Genomic DNA, 21,917 nt, shown 5'->3' on the forward strand with positions numbered 1-21,917 from the left:
GAGAGACTATGGAGATTAGCCGGTGTGTTTAGCCAGCTCGTCTCTCCCTGCTGAAAATTCTGCCATTATGAATTTGGAAGAATTGGTGCACTCTGGGACAAAATAGTGCCAAACTCTGCAGGAAGAGGACAGACCTTTGGGTGGAACCCTGCAGCCCGTTGGACAGGAGTGCCCTCCTGCTTGACCCAGAGAAGTTGGAATAAGCATCTGAGAAGGGCAGAGCCCCTCAGATCTGCTGCTTGAAACTTAAGAAAGCAAGACGGGCCATGCTGGAAGCTTGATGTGCGCTTCCTAAGGTCTGCACTCAAAAGACTGCACCATTTGACACTACAGCCCTGTGGATCAAACCTGCTTCAAAAGGACTAAAGAGTGGACTCCCTGCAAGCTACAGGTTAACTGAGCTCACCTGGACATCCCACAAAGAATCCCCAGCCTGGAGTACCAGTGGATTTGTAAGGGTTTTGTCCAAGTGGATGGTGGGAATTGAAGTCTCACACTTTCAAGGACCCTCTTGGAGATTCCGTAACCTTGGATTGTGTGTTGGATACTTTGGGACCCGCAAGCAGAACTTCAGGAAGGAGTTCAAACTGGACCCCGCCTGCTGGAGGGGGCTGCACAAGACTGAGATCCTCCAGAACAATTGCTGAAGGTGAACGTGTCCCTGTCAGTGGCAACGAAATGACTAAAAAGGGCACTGTTGGTTTCTAAGCACCAGAAAGTGACTAATCTTTAAAAATGTATATCTCTGGTTCCCTACAGTGGATTTTTATTATTTTGGTGTCATTTAAAAGATAAAAATATTTCCTATTTTTATAAATTGGGGTTGGATTTATATTTTGTGTTGTGTCTAAATTATTTACTGAATTGGTGTTTTTAAGTGCTTTACATACCTGTCTTTGAAGTTAAGCCTGTCTGCTCGCAGCCACGTTACCAAGGGTTGAGCATAGGAATCATTTTCTAAGTCCTATTTTGAGCCTTATACTGTGTTAGTGGCCTTATTGCGAGTGCAGACCTACATTTGCCCCGACCAATAACCAACTTTCCAGCACGGGGTGATCTGTGCGCATGAAAAATCACTAGAACATGACATCCAATGCCTGGTCACGTGAATCCACCGTGGACACCAACCTCTCACCCTCCAGCCACACGTTGACAAGAAAATAAACACAGCCTAGAACCAGCCGTTCCTCCCAGAAAGTGACTTTAGAACTGCTGTTCAAGTCATCGTACTCTTGAATCTGTTTGTGTGATTGCCCTGCACATGGCCTCAGAGACATCACACGTCCCCCCTCCTGCACCATCAGGACATCCTACACACCGTGGCACCTCTCATGCAGGGCACGAAGCAGTATCACCACATCAGCCAACTCCGCTGGCTCCCCTTGCCGGCCACACAATATTTAAAACCAGCTGCATCCTTTACAAATTCCACATGAACAGCACCCGCACCTATCTGGCAGGGAAGCTCGTCATCTCTGTTGGCTCTCAAGCCGGTTGCAGTCAGGACAAGCTCGCCATCTCTGGAGGCTCTCAAGCCGGTGCACTCGCAGCAAGGACAAGCTCGCCATCTCTGGTGGCTCTCAAGCCGGTGCACTCGCAGCAAGGACAAGCTCGCCATCTCTGGAGGCTCTCAAGCCGGTGCACTCGCAGCAAGGACAAGCTCGCCATCTCTGGTGGCTCTCAAGCCGGTGCACTCGCAGCAAGGACAAGCTCACCATCTCTGGAGGCTCTCAAGCCGGTGCACTCGCAGTCAGGACAAGCTCACCATCTCTGGAGGCTCTCAAGCCGGTGCACTCGCAGCAAGGATAAGCTCGCCATCTCTGGTGGCTCTCAAGCCGGTGCACTCGCAGCAAGGATAAGCTCGCCATCTCTGGAGGCTGTGGAGCCAGCACACACGCAGCAAGGACAAGCTCGCCATCTCTGGTGGTTCTGGAGCCGGCGCACTTGTAGCTGGGACAAGCTTGCCATCTTTAGTGGCTATAGAGACAGTGGGCTCGCAGCAAAGACAAGTTCGCCATCTCTAGTGGCTCTGGAGCTTGAGCACTCACAGCCCGGACAAGCTCACCATCTCTGATGGGTCTGGAGCTGGCGCACTTGCCACAGTCCTACAGCAGGGGATTGGAGATAGTGGTCTTTGGGGCAGCATCCTACAGCAGGGGGTTGGAGATGGTGGTCTGTGGACCACGTTTCACAGCAGTGGGTTGCATATGGTGGTCTTTGTGGCACTGTCCTACAGCAGGGGGTTGGAGATGGTGGTCTGTGGGCCATGGTCCTATAGCAGGGGGTTGAATATGATGGTTTGTGGGCCATCCTCCTCAGTCGGGGGTTTGAGATGGTGGTCAGTGGGTCACGGTCCTGCATTAGGGGGTTGTAGATGGTGTTCTATAAGGCACCGTCCTGCAACAGGTGGTTGGAGATGGTTGTCTGTGGACACAGTCCACAGCAGTGGGTTGGAGATGGTGGACTTTGTGGCACTGTCCTACAGCAGGGGATTGGAGATGGTGGTCTTTGGGGCACCGTACTACAGCAGGGGGTTGGAGATGGTGGTCTGTGGACCATGGTCCACAGCAGTGAGTTGAAGATTTGTGGTACTGTCCTATAGCAGGGGGTTGGATATGGTGGTCTTTGGGGCACCGTCCTACAGCAGGGGTTTGGAGATGGTTGTTTGTGGGTCACGGTCCTCAGTCGGGTGTTTGAGGTGGTTGGCAGGGGGTTGTAGATGGTGGTCCATGGGGCACCGTCCTGCAGCAGGGGGTTTAAGAGGGTGCAGCAGCATGCGCTGGAAGCTGTTGGCCCAGAGGGCATCTTACCTGTCAGAGCCACTAGTGCCAGCAGCAGGCCCAGGAGCTTCATGGCGACCTCTGATCCTGTGATTGTCCGAGAGATGAGCAGGATCTGTGGAAAGGAGACACGTGAGAGGGTCAGTTTCCATGTGAGTGCAGGGGTTCCTCGTCTGTGCGCAGCGCCATCACTTCTCACAATAGGCTTGCCAATGCCAATGCTTTTTGCCTTTCCTTTTCAGCATCAGAAAAAAGAAAAGATAATGTTCCTCTCAATGATATATATGCACACTTGTCACCACGCATCATGATGTTACCGCAGCCCCGCATGATGCTGTACGGGTGAGCCTGCATCCTCGCGCCTGCACGCGCAGACATCAGGATGCAACGGCCATTTTGTTTTTCAAGATACTGTTTCAAGATAGTGAACCCCCAACTTTTGGAGGGGTGAACAAAAAAAAGTGCACAAAAGCACATTTAGGGGAAGGAGCAGACCGGTAGCAGATAGCAACGGCCGAGCCCCCCCGCAAAGCTTTTAAAAGAGAGGCGAAGAGGCAGCAGAGTGACAGGAGTGCGGGGTTGGATGAGCAGGTCAAAGCTGCCAGAAATCGGCAGGAAGGGGCGAAGGAGCAACAGAGAAGCGCAGCAGAAGGACGTGGGCCACACGGCTGAGCAGCATGGAGGGGGGTCGGGGAACACGCTCGGAACACACAGGCCAGGATTTACTAAGGACTGGCATCGTCCTTGCGTCACGCAAGTGGAAGCTGCGCACCGCAAGCCCTTAAGTGAGATTTACCAAGCCAAGCAAGAAGGGGTTTGTGCCGCCTTGGGTTGCTCGGAAAGAAATGTAAAACAACACAGTAAGCTGCAATCTTTTACATTCTACTTCGTAGTAGTCGCCATTCCATGGGTGCCATGTGGGCACTCCCGTTCACCTACCCATGGAATGTCACACAAGCCAAGATTGACTAAAATCAGTAAACCTGGGGTTGTACCAAAGTGTTTCGCATCCCGAGGATGGTGTAAGGAGGAATATTTGTATTTTTGCTCGTTACTTCCTCTTTTCATTTTTAATGCCCTCTGTATCACACACAGAAAGAGGGGATTGTCTCTTAGGGTTGTTTTGCACAGGATGGTTCCTGTAATGCAGGAGCCCTCGCACCATAGTGCAAAGATGCCTGCAGGGCCGGCTTTTGGGCGGTGCGAGCGGTGCGACCGCACCGGGTGCCAAGGTCAGGGGGGCGCCGGCCGCCACCTACGTCTCTTACTCTTAAAACAGCACTCACTGAGCCTGCCTGCACTGTTAAACGGTTGTCCCCTCTTTCTTTTCTACGATGTATCTTCGTAGAAATGGAAAGAGAGGAAAACCGTGTTACCAAATCAGGAGGCACGCTTTTGTTTTGCCCGCCCATGCGTTGCTCTGCCTGACTGCCTCTAACTAAGTGTTGAACGTTTGATTGGCCTATAACTGAAACCGTTACCTACATCGCGGGATGCGAGCGGGGGCGGGCCTTGGAAAACTCGCAGATACTCTTCCGGCGGCTAATGTTGCTGGTGGTTGCGCGCGCTCTCCGACAGTCCACGGGATTTTTGGCAGTGGCACAGAGACCGAGCCTCCTCTCTGCAGCAACATAAAGTGAGTTAGGTGACGGTCTACTTTTTTAAAATCAATCAATAATTTAAATGTGCACTGTGCACAAACAATATAGGGTGGTGACCTCCCCTCCTTCTCAGGCCCGGTTTTAGCGACCCAAACATGAGCCTTGGCCCTCGCAGTGAGGGCTTGAAGGCAGGCGTGCAAAGAACACGTCGTGTGTGTCAGCCCGGGCAGAGACAGCTTCCCGGGCGTGCACACACACAACGTTGCAGAGATTATCGCAGCCGCACCCGAGTACTTCACAGGTCTTTAAAAGACCATTTTCATGTTAACGAGGCTTTGTTTATTTTTTCACCCCTTCATCTCCACATTCCCGGCAATGGCCACAATGTTCTGCTGCGTGGATATTTCTTTTTCTCTGCAGCGCAGGAGAAAATAAGTTTGTTTATTCATATTCACCTTTCCTGACTCCTGCAGCTGCTTATCACAGCAGGCTGTGACACAAAGTTTGACTAATAGAGTAGGTAAGAGAATGTGTTACTAATATGTTTTTCTTTTTAAAATATGCGCCGGCCCAGCAGGACACATACTTCGTGTGTGATGCAGGACAACAATAAGACAATAAAAGATGCCCAGATAACGCTGGTGATTAATGATCCGCTGGAGAGCAATCATTTGTCTGTTAGTAGTTTTTAAATGCAGATGAACTGTATTTTCTGTGGAAGCTCAGTGGGTTACTGCCTTTGTCACAGAGATCCTTGTGTTACTTGCAGTTCAGAAGTTACAATCCTGACATAGGACAGTGACCAATGAACTGTAATCAAACAGCCGCAGACAAACATGAAGGGTATAGTTAGAACTTCCCCAGTCTTTCATTATTCTAATTTTGCTAAAATGAGTATGTTTGGGCAGCTATACATTTTTATCAGTAAAGCTGACCCCATGGAATACTCTTTAAATCCTAAGGTTGTGTTTCCCCAGACCAAACCCTCTTAAAATATCCGGCCCACCAGCATGGATGAAATGTGATTCCTACAGCTTGTAATCCTCATTGGCTTATGTGGCATTCCCTATAGACTGATTTACATACTGGCATGATTGATTGTCTCTGTATAATGTGTGCGTGGTGTAAAGTACTGACACACACTACACTGATATGAGTAGCGCTACACAACAAATGAAATGCATATGAGAGAGGGGCTACTTAAAGATGAGGGGCTCTGTTGGAGGGTGGCAGTGAGGGAATCCGAGGTAGTAGCTAGTGGAGAGAGAGGTTTTTCTAAGTTAAAGTTAATTAAAACACATTTAAGATCCACAATGAAAGATGAAAGGCTATCATCTTTGGCAATCCTATCCATTGAAAATGATATTGCACAACAACTGGACTTATCCACATCAATATTGGCATTTGCAAAAATGAAAGCCCGTAAAGTTCAATTTTCTTGAAATTTGCAAATTGTTTTTACAAAATTAACAGTTAGAAAATGTTAATAATTACATCAACAAGATGTATATTGTTTTGGGCTATAAAATAAGCTATAATTGACTGATGGTGTCGTAATATCTGTTCCCCATCTAATCCCTATTTAATTTACATGACATTTGAGCATACATTTTATATATTCTAAAATGTATCCTGTATATATTTAATATGCGGTTGAGAAACCATACAACTCAACACAAAAAATGTTTGCTGGGGGGGGCGGGGGGGGCGCCAACAAAGATTGTCGCACAGGGCGCCACAATCTCTAAAGCCGGCCCTGGATGCCTGCATAAGGACATACAACAAACAAACGATGGACGGAATGCTGACAATGCATACATTCTCCCCCAGTCAAGAGATCTGGGATAAATCCATCGTTCTTTTGCCCACTACGCCACCCCAGTTCAGACATGGCCATATGCAAATCAGTCTTGACCCTGTGCCTCATGGGAACAGTCCAGCCCGAACTGCCAAGCCATGTCTTCCCTGGACCGGAATCAAGCATCCTAGGACCGGTTTCTGGCTATCAGCCGTCATCAGCCAGGATAGCTTGACTCCAGTGGCGTAGTGAGCACGGGTCCCACGTCTGGGATATATATTGTATATATTTAATATGCGGTTGAGAAACCATACAACTCAACACAAAAAATGTTTGCTGGGGGGGTGCGGGGGGGGCGCCAACAAAGATTGTCGCACAGGGCGCCACAATCTCTAAAGCCGGCCCTGGATGCCTGCATAAGGACACACTGCGCTGCTGCCAGGCAGGGTCTGAGTAGCTTTGTCACATTTCTGCTCTCCCCCTTTCACGCAACGCAGCTCAACAAGTTCCCTTGCTGCTTTGCATTGCGACAAATGTGCGTGCCCAGAGTCTGCAGGAGCAACTGTAAGCAAAGGAAAGATGCAAATGAAGACACCAAGAGGTGGTAAAGAAGCTGTGCTCCAGGGGCGGGGCTGACACAAAAAGAGGACGACAGCAAATGAGATTGACAAGAAAGCTAGCCAACGGTCAGCACCGGGCTGACCCAAGCTGACTGGAAGTAATGATATGGTTCACAGCAGGAAATCACTGTCACTCGCTGCACAAGTGCACACAGATCACACTCACTAAGTACACGCAGATCACAGTCACTCGCTGCACAAGTACACACAGATCGCACTCACTGGACAAGTACACACAGGTCACAGACACTCACTGCACAAGTACACACAGATCACACTAAGTGCACAAGTACATACAGATCACAGACACTCACTGCACAAGTAAATGCAGATCACAGACACTCATTGCACTAGTACACGCAGATCACACTCACCGCACAAGTACACGCAGACCACAGAGACTCACTGCACAAGTGCATGCAGATCACAGACACTCTGCACAAGTATGCACAGATCACACTCACTGCACCAGTACACATAGATGACAGATACTCATGTAAAAAGTATATGAAGATCATACACACTCACTGCACAAGTACACACAGGTCACAGACACTCACTGCACAAGTACATACAGATCACACTAAGTGCACAAGTACATACAGATCACAGACACTCACTGCACAAGTACATGCAGATCACAGACACTCATTGCACTAGTACACGCAGATCACACTCACCACACAAGTACACGCAGACCACAGAGACTCACTGCACAAGTACATGCAGTTCACACTAACTGCACAAATACACGCAGATCACAGACACTCTCTGCACAAGTATGCACAGATCACACTCACTGCACCAGTACACATAGATGACAGATACTCACGTAAAAAGTACATGAAGATCACACACACTCACGGCACAAGTACACATAGATCACAGACACTCTCTGTACAAGTACACACAGATCACAGGCACTCACTGCACAAATACACACAGATCACATACACTCACTACACAAGTACACACAGATCGCAGACACTCACTGCACAATTGCACACTGATCACACTTACTGCAAAAATGTGTGCAGATCACAGGACATTGCTGCACAAGTACACAGACAGTCACTGCACAAGTACTCATAGATCACACTCACTGCACAAGTACATGCAGATGTTAGACACTCTCTATACAAGTACATGCAGTTCACACGCACTGCACAAATACATGCAGATCAGAGACACTAACTGCACTAGTATACACAGATCACACTCAACACACAAGTACACACAGATCACAGACACTCACTGAACAAGTACACACAGATTGCTCTCACTGCACAAATTCATGCAGATCACAGACACTCACTGCACAAGTACATGCGGATCACACTCACTGCTCGAGTACATGCACATCACACAAACTCTCTACACAAGTACATGCAGATCACACTCCCTGCACAAGAACACACAGATCACACACATTCACTGCACAAGTACACGCAGATAACACTCACCGCACAAGTACACGCAGATCACAGACACTCTCTACACAAGTAGACGCAGATCACACTCCCTGCACAAGTACACAGAGATCACAGACACTCACTGCACAAATACACACAGATCACACTTACTGCACAAGTACACACAGATCACAGACTCTCACTGCACAAGTACATGCAGATCACAGACACTCATTGCACAAGTACACACAGATCACACTCGCTGTGTAAGTACACACAGATCACACACACTCATTGCACAAGTACACGCATATCACAGACACTCTCTACACAAGTACACGCAGATCACACTCCCTGCACAAGTACACACAGATCACAGACACTCACTGCACAAATACACGCAGATCACACTTACTGCACAAGTACACGCAGATCACAGACATTAACTGCACAACTACATGCAGATCACAAACACACATTGCACAAGTACAGGCAGATCACACTCACTGCATAAGTACACACAGATCACACACACACATTGCACAAGTACACGCAGATCACAGACACTCTCTACACAAGTACATGCAGATCACACTCCCTGCACAAGTACACACAGATCACAGACACTCACTGCACAAGTACATGCAGATCACAAACACTCATTGCACAAGTACACACAGATCACACTCACTGCATAAGTACACACAGATCACACACACTCATTGCACAAGTAGATGCAGATCACAGACACTCTCTACACAAGTACATGCAGATCACACTCCCTGCACAAGTACACACAGATCACAGACACTCACTGCACAAATACACGCAGATCACACTTACTGCACAAGTACACACCGATCACAGACACTCACTGCACAAGTACATGCAGATCACAAACACTCATTGCAAAAGTACACACAGATCACACTCACTGCATAAGTACACACAGATCACACACACTCATTGCACAAGTAGACGCAGATCACAGACACTCTCTACACAAGTACATGCAGATCACACTCCCTGCACAAGCACACACAGATCACAGACACTCACTGCACAAGTGCACACACATCACACTCACCGCACAAGTACCCGCAGATCACACTCACTGCGTAAGTACACACAGATCACACACACTCATTGCATGAGTACACGTATATCACAGACACTCTCTACACAAGTACACGTAGATCACACTCACTGCATAAGTACACACAGATCACACACACTCATTGCACAAGTACACGCAGATCACAGACACTCTCTACACAAGTACATGCATTTCACACTCCCTGCACAAGTACACACAGATCACAGACACTCACTGCACAAGTGCACGCACATCACACTCACCGCACAAGAACATGCAGATCACAGACACTCACTGCACAAGTACAACGCTGATTTACAATCACAACGACCTTCCTTCTTCACTCCCTCCATATACGGGGCCAGTGGTGCGCTCATCTGAAAAGGGTTGATTTTGGCGACAACAAACACACAAGTAAAGCCACCAATGCCCTCAAGAACCAGTTTATATGTGAATACCCAAACTCTCCGATGACGTCATCTCTCGGCGTCACTACTTAAATATAGGGCACAGAATGGGGCAAACTCCACAGACATGTGTGCCTCTCAAACCAGATGGTATATGTGCATGAAAACTGCCCAGTGCAAGGGGTCACAACAAGAAACTGTAAACACCCCGAGCATAGGGCCAGAAACTGCCCAAAGCAAGGGGTCACAACAAGAAACTGTAAACACCATGAGTGCAGAAACTGTAAACACCCCGAGCATAGGGCCAGAATCTGCCCAAAGCAAGGGGTCAGAGCCGGAAACTGCCCAGAGCAAGGGGTCAGAGCCATAACCTGCCCAGAGCAAGGGGCTAGAGTTAGAAACTGCCCAGAGCAAGGAGTCAGAGCCGGAAACTGCCCAGAGCAAGGGGTCAGAGCCGGAAACTGCCCAGAGCAAGGGGTCAGAGACAGAAATGGTAAACACTTTGAGAATAGGGCCAGAAACTGCCCAAAGCAAAGAGACAGTAGCAGAAACTGCCCTCAAAAGAGATAAAGCCTGGAAACTGCCCAAAGCAAGGGATGGGGGCAGGTGCTGTAAACACCATCAGTGCAGATAATTAAACTGCCCAAAGCAAGGGATGGGGGCAGGTGCTGTAAACACCATCAGTGCAGAGAATGAAACTGCCCAGAGCAAGGGACGGGGGCCAGGTGCTGTAAACACCATCAGTGCAGAGAATGTAACTGCCCAGAGCAAGGGGTGGGGGCCAGGTGCTGAAAACACCATCAGTGCAGAGAATGTAACTGCCCAGAGCAAGAGGGGGGGGGCAGAAACAGTAAATACCTTGGGGCTTATTTATAAGCCCCTTGCACCAATTTTGTGTCACTTTTAACATGGGAAAAATGACGCAAAAGTGGCGCAAAAGGCTTGTAAATCTGCCCCCCTGAGTATAGTGTCAGAAACTGCCCAGAGCAAGGGGTCAGAGCCAGAAACTGCCCAGAGCAAGGGGACAGAGCCAGAACCTGCCCAGAGCAAGGCATCAGAACCACAAACCACCCAGAGCAAGGGGCTAGAGCTAGAAACTGCCCAGACCAAAGGGTCACAGCCAGAAAATGCCCAGAGCAAGAAGACGGGAGCAGAAACTGCCCAGAGCAACGGGTCAGAGCCAGAAACTGCCCAGAGTAAGAAGACGGGAGCAGAAACTGTCCAGAGCAAGTGGGCAGGGCCAGAAACTGCCCAGATCAAGGGGTCAGAGCCAGAAACTGCCCAGAGCAAGAAGACGGGAGCAGAAACTGCCCAGAGCAAGTGGGCAGGGCCAGAAACTGCCCAGAGCAACGGATCAGAGCCAGAAACTGAAAACACACTAAGAATAGGACCAGAAACGTCCCAAAGCAAGGAGACAGGACCAGAAACTGCCCTCAAAGGAGATAACACCTGGAAACTGCCCAAAGCAAGGAGTGGAGGCCAGGTGATGTAAACACCATCAGTGCAGAGAATGAAACTGCCCAGAGCAAGGGGTCAAAACCTGAAACTGTAAAAAACTCTGAGAATAGGGTCAGAAACTTCCCAGAGTAAGGGGTCAGAGCCAGAAACTTCCCAGAGCAAGGGGTCAGAGCCAGAAAATGCCCAGAGAAAGAAATCAGAGCTAGGAGTCAACTGTTCACAGCATGGTTTTAGAACCTGAAACTGCCCGGACCAGGGGCTCAGAGGCAGAAACTGCCCGGACCAGGGGCTCAGAGGCAGAAACTGCCCGGACCAGGGGAGGCAGAAAATGTCAATTCCAGGGGCTCAAATGATAAAATTGCCCAGACCAGGGGTCTCAGAGGCAGAAACTGCCCAGAACAGTGTCTCAGAGGCAGAAACTGGCAGAACCCGCCTACACCAGGGGCTATGGGGCAGAACCCGCCTACACCAGGGGCTATGGGGCAGAACCCGCCTACACCAGGGGCTCAGAGGCAGAACCCGCCTACACCAGGGGCTCAGGGGCAGAACCAGCCTACACCAGGGGCTCAGGGGCAGAACCCACCTAGGCCAGGGGCTATGGGGCAGAACCCGCCTACACCAGGGGCTCAGAGGCAGAACCCGCCTACACCAGGGGCTCAGAGGCAGAGCCCGCCTAGGCCAGGGGCTCAGGGGCAGAACCCGCCTACACCAGGGGCTCAGAGGCAGAACCCGCCTAGGCCAGGGGCTCAGGGGCAGAACCCGCCTAGGCCAGGGGCTCAGGGGCAGAACCCGCCTAGGCCAGGGGCTCAGGGGCAGAACCCGCCTAGGCCAGGGGCTCAGGGGCAGAACCTGCCGACACCAGGGGCTCAGAGGCAGAACCCGCCTAGGCCAGGGGCTCAGGGGCAGAACCCGCCGACACCAGGGGCTCAGAGGCAGAACCCGCCTAGGCCAGGGGCTCAGGGGCAGAACCCGCCGACACCATAGGTGCTGAGCCCTAAACTGTTCACACCGAGTGTCTAGAGCCCGACCCTGCTCACACAAAGGGTGAAGAGCCAGAGCCCTCCAGGGCTAGGGCAGTAGAGCCTGGACCCGGCCGGGTGGCGGGTGGACCCTTCTGCTCTCTGTCCAGAGGGGCCTCTCTGTCCTCCGGATACAGGCGCGGGCAGGAGTGTTCAGTATCTAGCCGACCTTGCAAGATGCTAAAACCTTGTGTCATAGTCACTGCCCCCCTCCACCCTCCCCCCTCGTTCCTTCGACAACACCCCCTCAGCATCACTAAACACACCACAGCACCACACAACACACCACAGCACTGCACCTCAAAACACAATGCAGAGCCACAGAGCACAACCCACAAGGCGTTCTGTGATACTCTGCCGTGTCACACAACACACTACAGGACCACAAACAGTATTTCACCACAAGATACTACAGTGCACACACCACAGTATAGTAGCACACGACACTACGCAGTATACCACACAACACTCTGCAGTCCGACACAACATACAACTGTACTACACTACATAACACACTTGATTACCATACAACACAGCACAGAACCATACAACAGACACAATACCATACGACACAGGCAGCAGGCTTCGGGGGGGCGGTCATCAGAACCTGGACAAAAACAAACCACAGACAGATGCTGACCAGGGGCAAAGCACACGCGGCCAGCGCCTAGAAGCAGGGACTGCTCGGCGCAGAGGACGCTGGCAGGGCCTGACTCGACTCGGCCGGTGCCAGGGGCCTCTCTCTGGCTCCCGCATGCTACCTGGGGAGTCAGGGCCGGCATGAGCAATGGGGGCGCCCCCCCCCCAATGACCACCGCTGCCACAGATTCCCTCACTACCACCAGTTTACAGTGTCCCTCAAATCTCCATAGCCAGTCTCTCAGATTCATGAACATTTATAGCGCCACTCATACCAGTGTGAGGTGTCGGAGCACTTTACATCATACACACATTTAAATCAGTCTATAGGAACGGTTGTATGGGACAGAGGATGGCGAGGTGTAGGGGTCACTTGTCATCCATACTGCTAGGCAGGAGGGTCTAAGAGTCCTCGGTCTGGAAAAGCACAAATTCAGACTTTAGAACATAAGACTAACAGTCAGGGGCTGTCTTTATTAATAAGAATTATTTCTACACAAATGAACCCTTTTTGCACGATTAGGTTAAGGAAAGACGGGGGGGGATGAAGGGAGGGGGCATGTAGGTCAGATATAAACCTTGCAGTTTGCATGCAGACCTTTGATGACAGTTAATAGCTCATTATTCTATATTAGGGTTTTAATTTATAAACTGCAAGTAACAAAAATATATCTCTGACAATAGCAATAACCCATTGACCAATTAACATTACAGGCACTTTGTGATCTGCATGGCACATGTTTTTAGCAGCAGGCATTTTAACCCTCTGAGCTACCTTAGGAGGAGTAAAACGTGCTCTAGACAAAACGCAGTCTCTCTCCAGGGAGAACATTAATCTCTGGAGTAATCTTGACATTTTTATTGGTGTCTGCAAATTGTTGGAGGGTAGGAACACCGCAGCAGGTGGTTTTTAAGCCATAATATATTTGCAAACAGGGCGCCCCCACCCCAAGTCAACGCCCGGTGCGGTGGCACCAATCGCACCGCCCTAGAGACGGCACTGTGGGGAGTAAACAACACAAAGACAAAGCGCCTTGAAACCGGTGGATGCGCTACAAGCAGAATGTGCACACATCATGTACCACAGGTCGGTGTCACACAGACCCCCGCCCCCCTCCCCGAGGGGGCGGAGGGGTACAAGGCAGCATGTGAACACATCATGTACCACAGGTCGGTGTCACACAGACCCCCGGAGGGCAGGCTTGTGGGGTACAAGGCAGCATGTGAACACATCATGTACCACAGGTCGGTGTCACACACACCTCCCCCCCCCCCCCACGAGGGGGGCGGAGGGGTAGAAGGCAGCATGTGAACACATCATGTACCACAGGTCGGTGTCACACACACCTCCCCCCCCCCTCCCCCACGAGGGGGGCGGAGGGGTAGAAGGCAGCATGTGAACACATCATGTACCACAGGTCGGTGTCACACAGACCCCCGGAGGGCAGGCTGGCGGGGTACAAGGCAACATGTGCACACACATTGATGCACCAGAGGTGTGTCTGCTGCGCATGTCGGTGCCACAGACCCCTGAGCCCTTAATGAGGCGGGTGGGCTACAAGGCAAAATGTGCCCGGGGCGAGCAACAACAACATGGGAGGGGCGGGTGGGAGGGGCAAGCAAGCAAGAACATGGAAGGGTGGACAAAGGGGATGGGATGGGGGCCTGCAACAACACAGAGTGGGATGGGGAGATGGTCTGTAAACACATGCCCTCTTATGCAGTGCTGAAAATAAAAGAAGGAAGCAGTAATTGGGCCATGCTCCAGGGGATGGACAAACATATAAAGAGGATATGAAGCTGGCACGTACTAACCAAAGAGAAGCGAGGAAATGAGAGTAAACATAACGTCTCCAAGTAACAGTGCATGCGCCGTCTCAGCAGCCCTAGTAATGGCCCCTGTTTGTGTCCCCCCCCCCCCACTCCCTCCACACGGGCACGCTGTACAGGCTGGCTAGTGCCACAGACAACCTTGGCATCCTGTGCAGTATAGAATGTGTTCCAGAGGGGTGCCCTTCCAGTACAAAATCCTACATGACACAAAGTCGGAAACACTTCACGCGGCCTTGTGCATATCCGGAATGTGTGAGAATGGAAAGCATTTCTCCTTGACAGCGCCGCATATAAGGTGGGTTGTGCAGGTGCGCCCAAGTAACACCCTAATAACGCCCAAGCAACGCCCAAGAAGCACACAAGTAACACCCAAATAGCGCACAAGTAACGCCCAAGTAACACCCACATAACGCCCAAGTAACGCCCAAGTAACACCCAAATAACGCCCAAGTAACACCCAAGTAACACCCAAGTAACACCCAAGTAAGGCCCAAGTAAGGCCCAAGTAACACCCAAGTAACGCCCAAGTAACACCCAAATAACGCCCAAGTAACACCCAAATAACACCCAAGTAAGGCCCAAGTAACACCCAAGTAACGCACAAGTAAGGCCCAAGTAACACCCAAATAACGCCCAAGTAACACCCAAGTAACACCCAAATAACGTCCAAGTAACACCCAAGTAATACCCAAGTAACACCCAAGTAACACCCAAGTAACACCCAAATAACGCCCAAGTAACACCCAAATAACGCCCAAGTAACACCCAAATAACGCCCAAGTAACACCCAAATAACACCCAAGTAACACCCAAATAACGCCCAAGTAACACCCAAATAACACCCAAGTAAGGCCCAAGTAACACCCAAGTAACGCACAAGTAAGGCCCAAGTAACACCCAAATAACGCCCAAGTAACACCCAAGTAACACCCAAATAACGTCCAAGTAACACCCAAGTAATACCCAAGTAACACCCAAGTAACACCCAAGTAACGCACAAGTAACGCCTAAGTAATGCCCAAGTAACACCCACACCCACATACGCCCAAGTAACACCCAAGTAATACTCAAGTAACACCCAAGTAACGCCCAAGTAACACCCAAATAACGCCCAAATAATGCCCAAGTAACACCCAAATAATGCCCAAGTAATACACAAGTAACACTTAAGTAACTCCCAAGTGATACCCAAGTAATGCACAAGTAACACCCAAGTAACACCTAAGTAACACCCAAGTGATACCCAAGTAATGCCCAAGTAACACCCAAGTAACGCCCAAGTAACACCAAATAACACCCAAATAACCCCCAAGTAACACCAAATAGCGCTCAAGTAATACCCAAGTAACACACAAGCAATGCACAAGTAATGCACAAGTAACACTTAAGTAACTCCCAAGTAGCGCCCAAGTAACTCCCAAGTAACGCCCAAGTAACGCCCAAGTAACACCCTCTTCCACTGGAAAGTACTAACTCTTGCTAGAGTTTGCTTTGCGTCTGTGTGAAGCGGTGACTCCAGGCCACAGGGCAGAGCTCGGCCTCTCCTCGCTCAGGTAAGCTCTGGTTCTACTTTGGCACACCTGGACTGTGTGCCAGGGCTGGAGTCTAGAAATGTAACTCCGATCACAGCGTTCCCACTGGGCCCAACTGTGTGACCCTGGACTAAACACGATCCGAGTCCTACTTCTGAAATGCGTCATTGTCTGCGCTGGACGTCAATAAAACGGCATTCACGCACACATGGCGCGCGTGATCCCACTCAAGAAAGGGGGCTAAAGTGGGTCTCACACTCCCAACCCTTCACTTCCACCCCACTACACCACTCACCTTTCCCCCACACACGCATCTTACCCTCTGCCCCACCCACGCAACCCTTCACTTCCACCCCACTACACCACTCACCTTTCCCCCTACACCACGCGTCTTACCCTCTGCCCCACTCACGCAACCCTTCACTTCCACCCCACTACACCACTCACCTTTCCCCCACAAACGCATCTTACCCTCTGCCCCACTCACGCAACCCTTCGCTTCCACCCCACTACAACACCACTCACCTTTCCCCCACAAACGCATCTTACCCTCTGCCCCACTCACGCAACCCTTCACTTCCACCCCACTACACCGCTCACCTTACCCCCTACACCACTGACCTTACCCTCTGCACCACTCACTCAACCCTTCACTTCCACCCCACTACACCGCTCACCTTACCCCCTACACCACTGACCTTACCCTCTGCCCCACTCACGCAACCCTTCACTTCCACCCCACTACACCACTCACCTTTCCCCCACACACGCATCTTACCCTCTGCCCCACCCACGCAACCCTTCACTTCCACCCCACTACACCACTCACCTTACCCCCTACACCACTGACCTTACCCTCTGCACCACTCACATAGATACCACATTTTCTTCAGTCTCTCTCCGGCACTTACCTACTCTCTTACATGCTATCTCTCTCCACGCCCTCTCCCTCCACTCACCCCATCTCCTCCTCTCTCAGACTCCCTCCCTTCCCTCTCCCCTCCCCCATCTTCTTACTTCTGTCCCTTTCCAGACCCGTCACCTCCTCTCCTAGGGTTTTCCCTTCTCTCTCAGCCCCTGCATTTCTGGTCTGTCTCTCTCCCCCTCTTTCCTCCTTCCACCTTTCACTTCACTTCCATCTCCCCCAGGTCACTCCCTTTTGTCCCTCCCCAGACACCTCACCTCCTCTCCCAGGGCCCCCTTCTCTTCTGGCCCCTCTCACTGCACCCCTCGCCACACCTTCCCTCCTCCCCCCCCCACCCGTCCGTGTCGCTCATGTCCCCTCATGTGGCCTTTGGACCTGAGCTGCCGACTCTAAAGCTGGTAATCCAGGTTTGAGTCTCGGCGCCGGCTCAGCATCCTGTGATCTTGGTCAGATCTCCTAATCTCGCCGTGCCTACACAAATGACTGTGGCATTGTGTGATGTACAGTGCCCCGATACCGCCGGGTGGAGTCCGCGCTATCTACTGCTGCTGCTCAATCAATGCCCCCTTACCTCCTCGTCTGGCAGCGCCTCTTCTGACAGAACTGCCCTCGGCTCCCCCTTATATAGCGCCTCCCCCTCCCAGCGCCATAAAGCGGGGTCAGATGGTATCCGCGGAGTCAGCGCGGCTGGTTGGAGGGGCGAAGTTTACCTCCCAGTCACACTCCTGCTTCAGACGCAGCATTAACCCTCCGCCTCCCGCCTCCAAGCCCTCCCCCTGTACAGAGCCCCCTCCCCCTACTGCAAGGGGGGTCACGTCTCTGCTCTGCTTCTTCGAAACAATTTAGACTATAAAACTGTTTCCAAAACTTTTGTGTCAACTGCTTTGTTCTGTGGAGTTGTTTGTGCCTCGCGAGCGCGTGACTGGAGGGATCTTTCATAAATGTGTCCGTCTGTGGGCAGTGTGTGAGGGGATCTGTGGGCAGTGTGTGAGGGGATCTGATTGTAACTGGGGCAGTCTGTGAGGGGATCTGAGTGTAACTGGGGCAGTGTGTGAGGGGATCTGTGGGCAGTGTGTGAGGGGATCTGTGGGCAGTGTGTAAGGGGGTCTGTGGGCAGTGTGTGAGGGGATCTGATTGTAACTGGGGCAGTGTGTGAGGGGATTTGTTTGTTAATGGGGCAGTGTGCGAGGTGGTCTGTTAATGGGGCAGTGTGTGAGGGGGTCTGTTACTGGGGCAGTGTGTGAGGGGATCTGACTGTAACTGGGGCAATGTGTGAGGGGATCTGATTGTAACTGGGGCAGTGTGTGAGGGGTCTGTGGACAGTGTGTGAGGGGATCTGTGAGCAGTGTGTGAAGGGGTCTGTTTGTTGCTGGGCCAGTGTGTGAGGGGGTCTGTTTGTAACTGTGGCAGTGTGTGAGGGGACCTGTGGGCAGTATGTGAGGGGATCTATGGGCAGTGTGTGAGGGGGTCTGTTTGTAACTGGGGCAGTGTGTGAGGGGACCCACTTGATCCGTGTAACTATAGGCCTATTTCTCGGCTCCCTTTTCCTGGTAAAATGATCGAGAAGGCCATGAATGGTCAACTCAGTTCTTTCCTCCGAACCAACTCCTTGCTTGACAAGACACCGTTCGGCTTTCGTGCTGAACACAGCACGGCGCGGGCATTGATTAAATCTACCGAGGAGGTTAGAAAGGCCCTGGACAAAGGAGGCGCTGCCATACTCATCTTATTGGACCTTTCAGCCGCATTTGATACGGTCCATCATGCAGCTTTGATGGACCGTTTATTTGCGGCCGGGGTTAAAGGCCAGGCTTGGGATCTCCTCAGGTCTTTCTTGACTAATAGAACCCAGACAGTGGACCTTGGTAGAGACAGATCCAGACCTTTTTCCCTTCCTCGTGGTGTTCCGCAGGGGTCTTCGCTCAGCCCCACACTGTTTAATGTGTATGTGGCGCCGCTGGCCGTCCTGATCAGATCATGTGGATTCCAGTTGACTTCATATGCGGACGACACACAAATTGTGCTGTCTATTAAAAGGGGTCTGAGGCTGAGACCGGATCCAGATGCCATACCTGTATGCAGGCGATTTCAGCTTGGATGGCATCTAACTGCCTTAAGCTTAATGCAGGCAAAACAGAGGTGATTGTTTTTGGGAACATCGTTAACCTCTGGGCACCAGACTGGTGGCCAACAGCAATGGGCTCACCCCCAGCATCTGTGGCTCGGGCCAAGAATTTGGGAGTAATTCTTGACTCGAAGCTCTCCTTCGGGGACCAAATTAGCGGGATTGTCTCCTCCTGCTTCTTCATTCTTAGAACCCTTAGAAAAATCAAATTCCTCCTCCCAGAAGACAGCCCGAAGACAGCAGTCACAACGCTCGTTCTGTCTCGACTGGACGACTGCAATAGTCTCTATATTTACATCCAAGAGAGACATTTGGCCAGACTCCAGATCGTGCAGAATGCGGCGGCCAGGCTGATCACAGGGACACCTAGATTTGTCTCGGGACCCTCCATTGGTTTCCTGCCAAACAACGAATTCAGTTCAAGGCCCTGTGCATAGTCTTTAAGGCACTCAGTGGAGCCGGTCCTGATTTTTTGAAACATGCCCTTCAGTGGTATGTCCCCGGAAGAGCTTTACGCCCGGCTCAGGCTAAATTAGTGACCCTTCCCCGCCATAACAAAGCTAATTGGGGAGGCAGGAGTTTTTGCCACGGTGCTGCCGAGGCCTCTCCAGCTTAGAAACATCACTGAGCTTCTCCCTTTTAGGAAAGAATTAAAAACCTGGCTATTCACATAATCTCCTTTTTCAGCAATAACCATTGGCGAATCTCAGGGGGTAGTGCACAGCGCCAGGACACCTCTGGGTAACAGAGCGCTATAGAAATTATTTTAACATAACATAACATAACATAGTTACATAAATTGCGAAGCCCTATATCTCAGCATGACATGTGTCCCAGCATCAACATTTGAAGCAAGGATGTGTGTAGCGGGGGCGGCTGCATGTCCGAGTGCGACCCATGTGGCACGGCCCGCGCAGGTAAGAGCGGTGGGCCTGGTGGGGGGGTATTGCGACAGACGATGACGAGGGAACATTGATTTTTTATGTGATTTTCCCTCATCATCGTCCATTGAAATACCCCCTTACCCACCGGGCCCCACCACTCTTGCCTGCAAGGGCCGCGGCTGGACCCACATCATAAGGCCTTAGCACAGTGGTGCAAAAATACAACGCACATTCGCTTAGTATAAGGCATGGGCCCGATGACCACGGGCGTCCCCGCCTGTTTATTATATAGCCCCTGGCCACGTGTCACCAGAGGATGGGCACAATGTAGTTTCGGGGCAGCCAGCCCTCAAGGGGAGGGGTTAGGTGGTCATTACATGGGCAGCGTAGGCAGCTACCCAGGCGCCATGGGGGAGGGGTTGCTAGGTGGCCATTACATCCCTTCAGGGCCGTCGCTGGGCATGGGCAGCGTGGGCAGCTGGCCAGGCGCCACGGGGGAGGGGTTAGGTGACCATTACACCCCTCCACGGCCAGCGCTGGGTATGGGCAGCGTGGGCAGCTGCCCAGGGCCCTGCGCCTGCTTGCTGCCTGGGGCCTCCAACTCTTAAAGAGTCCTGTGTTTCGAGGCCCAGCGGGCATCCTAGGAGTTTATATTTTTAATGGCTGCATCTGCATGTTGATGACAGCAATTAGACAGGTCATTTAAGTGCCCTACGGCTGAATGTGCGCCCTGCCCCTGTATGAATGCCCGGTTACTCACCTGTAATATTCTTTACGCTGAGTCCTGTCTTTCCGTCCCATTCCTTATCAGTGAGCAGCTAGTCTGCTCCCCAGAAACCCTATACCTAGCAGAACTCGCTCCGTTTCCGTGATCGGTAAAGAGTGAAAAAAGACCTCAGTGGGAGGGGAAGAGATGGAATGTGCGGCACAAAGGCGGGGCTGCTGCGCTAATGACAGTGGTGAATTCTCTGTTAAGGCGAAATACCGGTGATGGGTACTAAATAGGGAAGAGAAGGTAAAAAGACATATATACTTTGTATATTTACAAAATTCTGAATTACGCAGGTGTTTATAATATGCAAACACGCATGCTGGGCACTTCATTGAGTGTGGACATTGTATGTGGGCAAACATTTCACAATTATAATTCTTAGTTAGTGAATACATGTTGCATTTACCGATCACGGAAACGGAGCACCGAATTGCTCGGTGCAGCGGTTTTCCCTAGTTAGGTCTGCCGGTTTCCCTTGGCAAAAAGAGCGGGAAACCCTGTACATAACAACCCTCTCTGGATGAGGATCTCTGTCATTGTACCTGATCATGCTGACTGACGCGGCTCTTTCTGAATCTACACGCGGAGCGCTGTCCCGCTTTCCCATTCTTCTACCGAGGTAAGAATTGGCGCATCCAGGCCGCTTAGGCCTTGCGCTCAGCCCTTAATTCAGCAACCCGACCTCTTCATTATTTTTTAATTTTTAGAAATACTCTCAGTGCATTTTCACTGTTAATCCACAAAGGGATTCTACAACGCTACGGCTGTGGCGTATCATTAATTGAGCCCCTCTGGCCCACCCACACACCCCGTTGGATTGACAGCCTGTCCTCACATTGAGGTAAGCACCTCGGTGAAACTTGCAATTGATTATACACAGCGCATTGTCCAACTATCAGTAATTGCATCATTCTTCTTTACTTCTTTTCTCACAATCACAGTGCCCGGACGGGTCCTCATGTGAGTAAACCTTTGTCCTCTTTTCTTCACGTGTGGCCCATCATTTTCACAAGGCT

At 51.1% G+C, this 21,917-nt stretch overlaps 1 protein-coding gene across 6 annotated transcripts in view; it reads right to left on the reverse strand.

Annotated features, from left to right (window-relative positions):
* The window catches only part of APOE (apolipoprotein E), a 39,026-nt gene extending 21,130 nt beyond the window's left edge, over nucleotides 1-17,896 (reverse strand). Inside the window, exons 1-3 of one of the 6 annotated variants that reach the window (XM_085615472.1) lie at nucleotides 7,320-7,790; nucleotides 6,592-7,258; nucleotides 2,811-3,958 (exon numbers count right to left, since the gene is read on the reverse strand). In XM_085615472.1, coding sequence (XP_085471598.1) covers nucleotides 2,811-2,853 — 43 coding nt within the window. In that variant the 5' untranslated portion in view covers nucleotides 2,854-3,958; nucleotides 6,592-7,258; nucleotides 7,320-7,790. Of the gene's footprint in view, nucleotides 1-2,810; nucleotides 3,959-4,261; nucleotides 4,403-6,591; nucleotides 7,259-7,319; nucleotides 7,791-17,212; nucleotides 17,317-17,377; nucleotides 17,445-17,691 lie in introns of those variants that run through there. The other 5 variants (XM_085615467.1, XM_085615471.1, XM_085615470.1 and 2 more) reach the window with 5 other exon arrangements.
* Nucleotides 17,897-21,917: the final 4,021 nt, after the last annotated feature.

This window comes from Triturus cristatus, chromosome 7 (assembly GCF_964204655.1).
Source record: "Triturus cristatus chromosome 7, aTriCri1.1, whole genome shotgun sequence".
Classification (NCBI taxonomy): domain Eukaryota; kingdom Metazoa; phylum Chordata; class Amphibia; order Caudata; family Salamandridae; genus Triturus; species Triturus cristatus.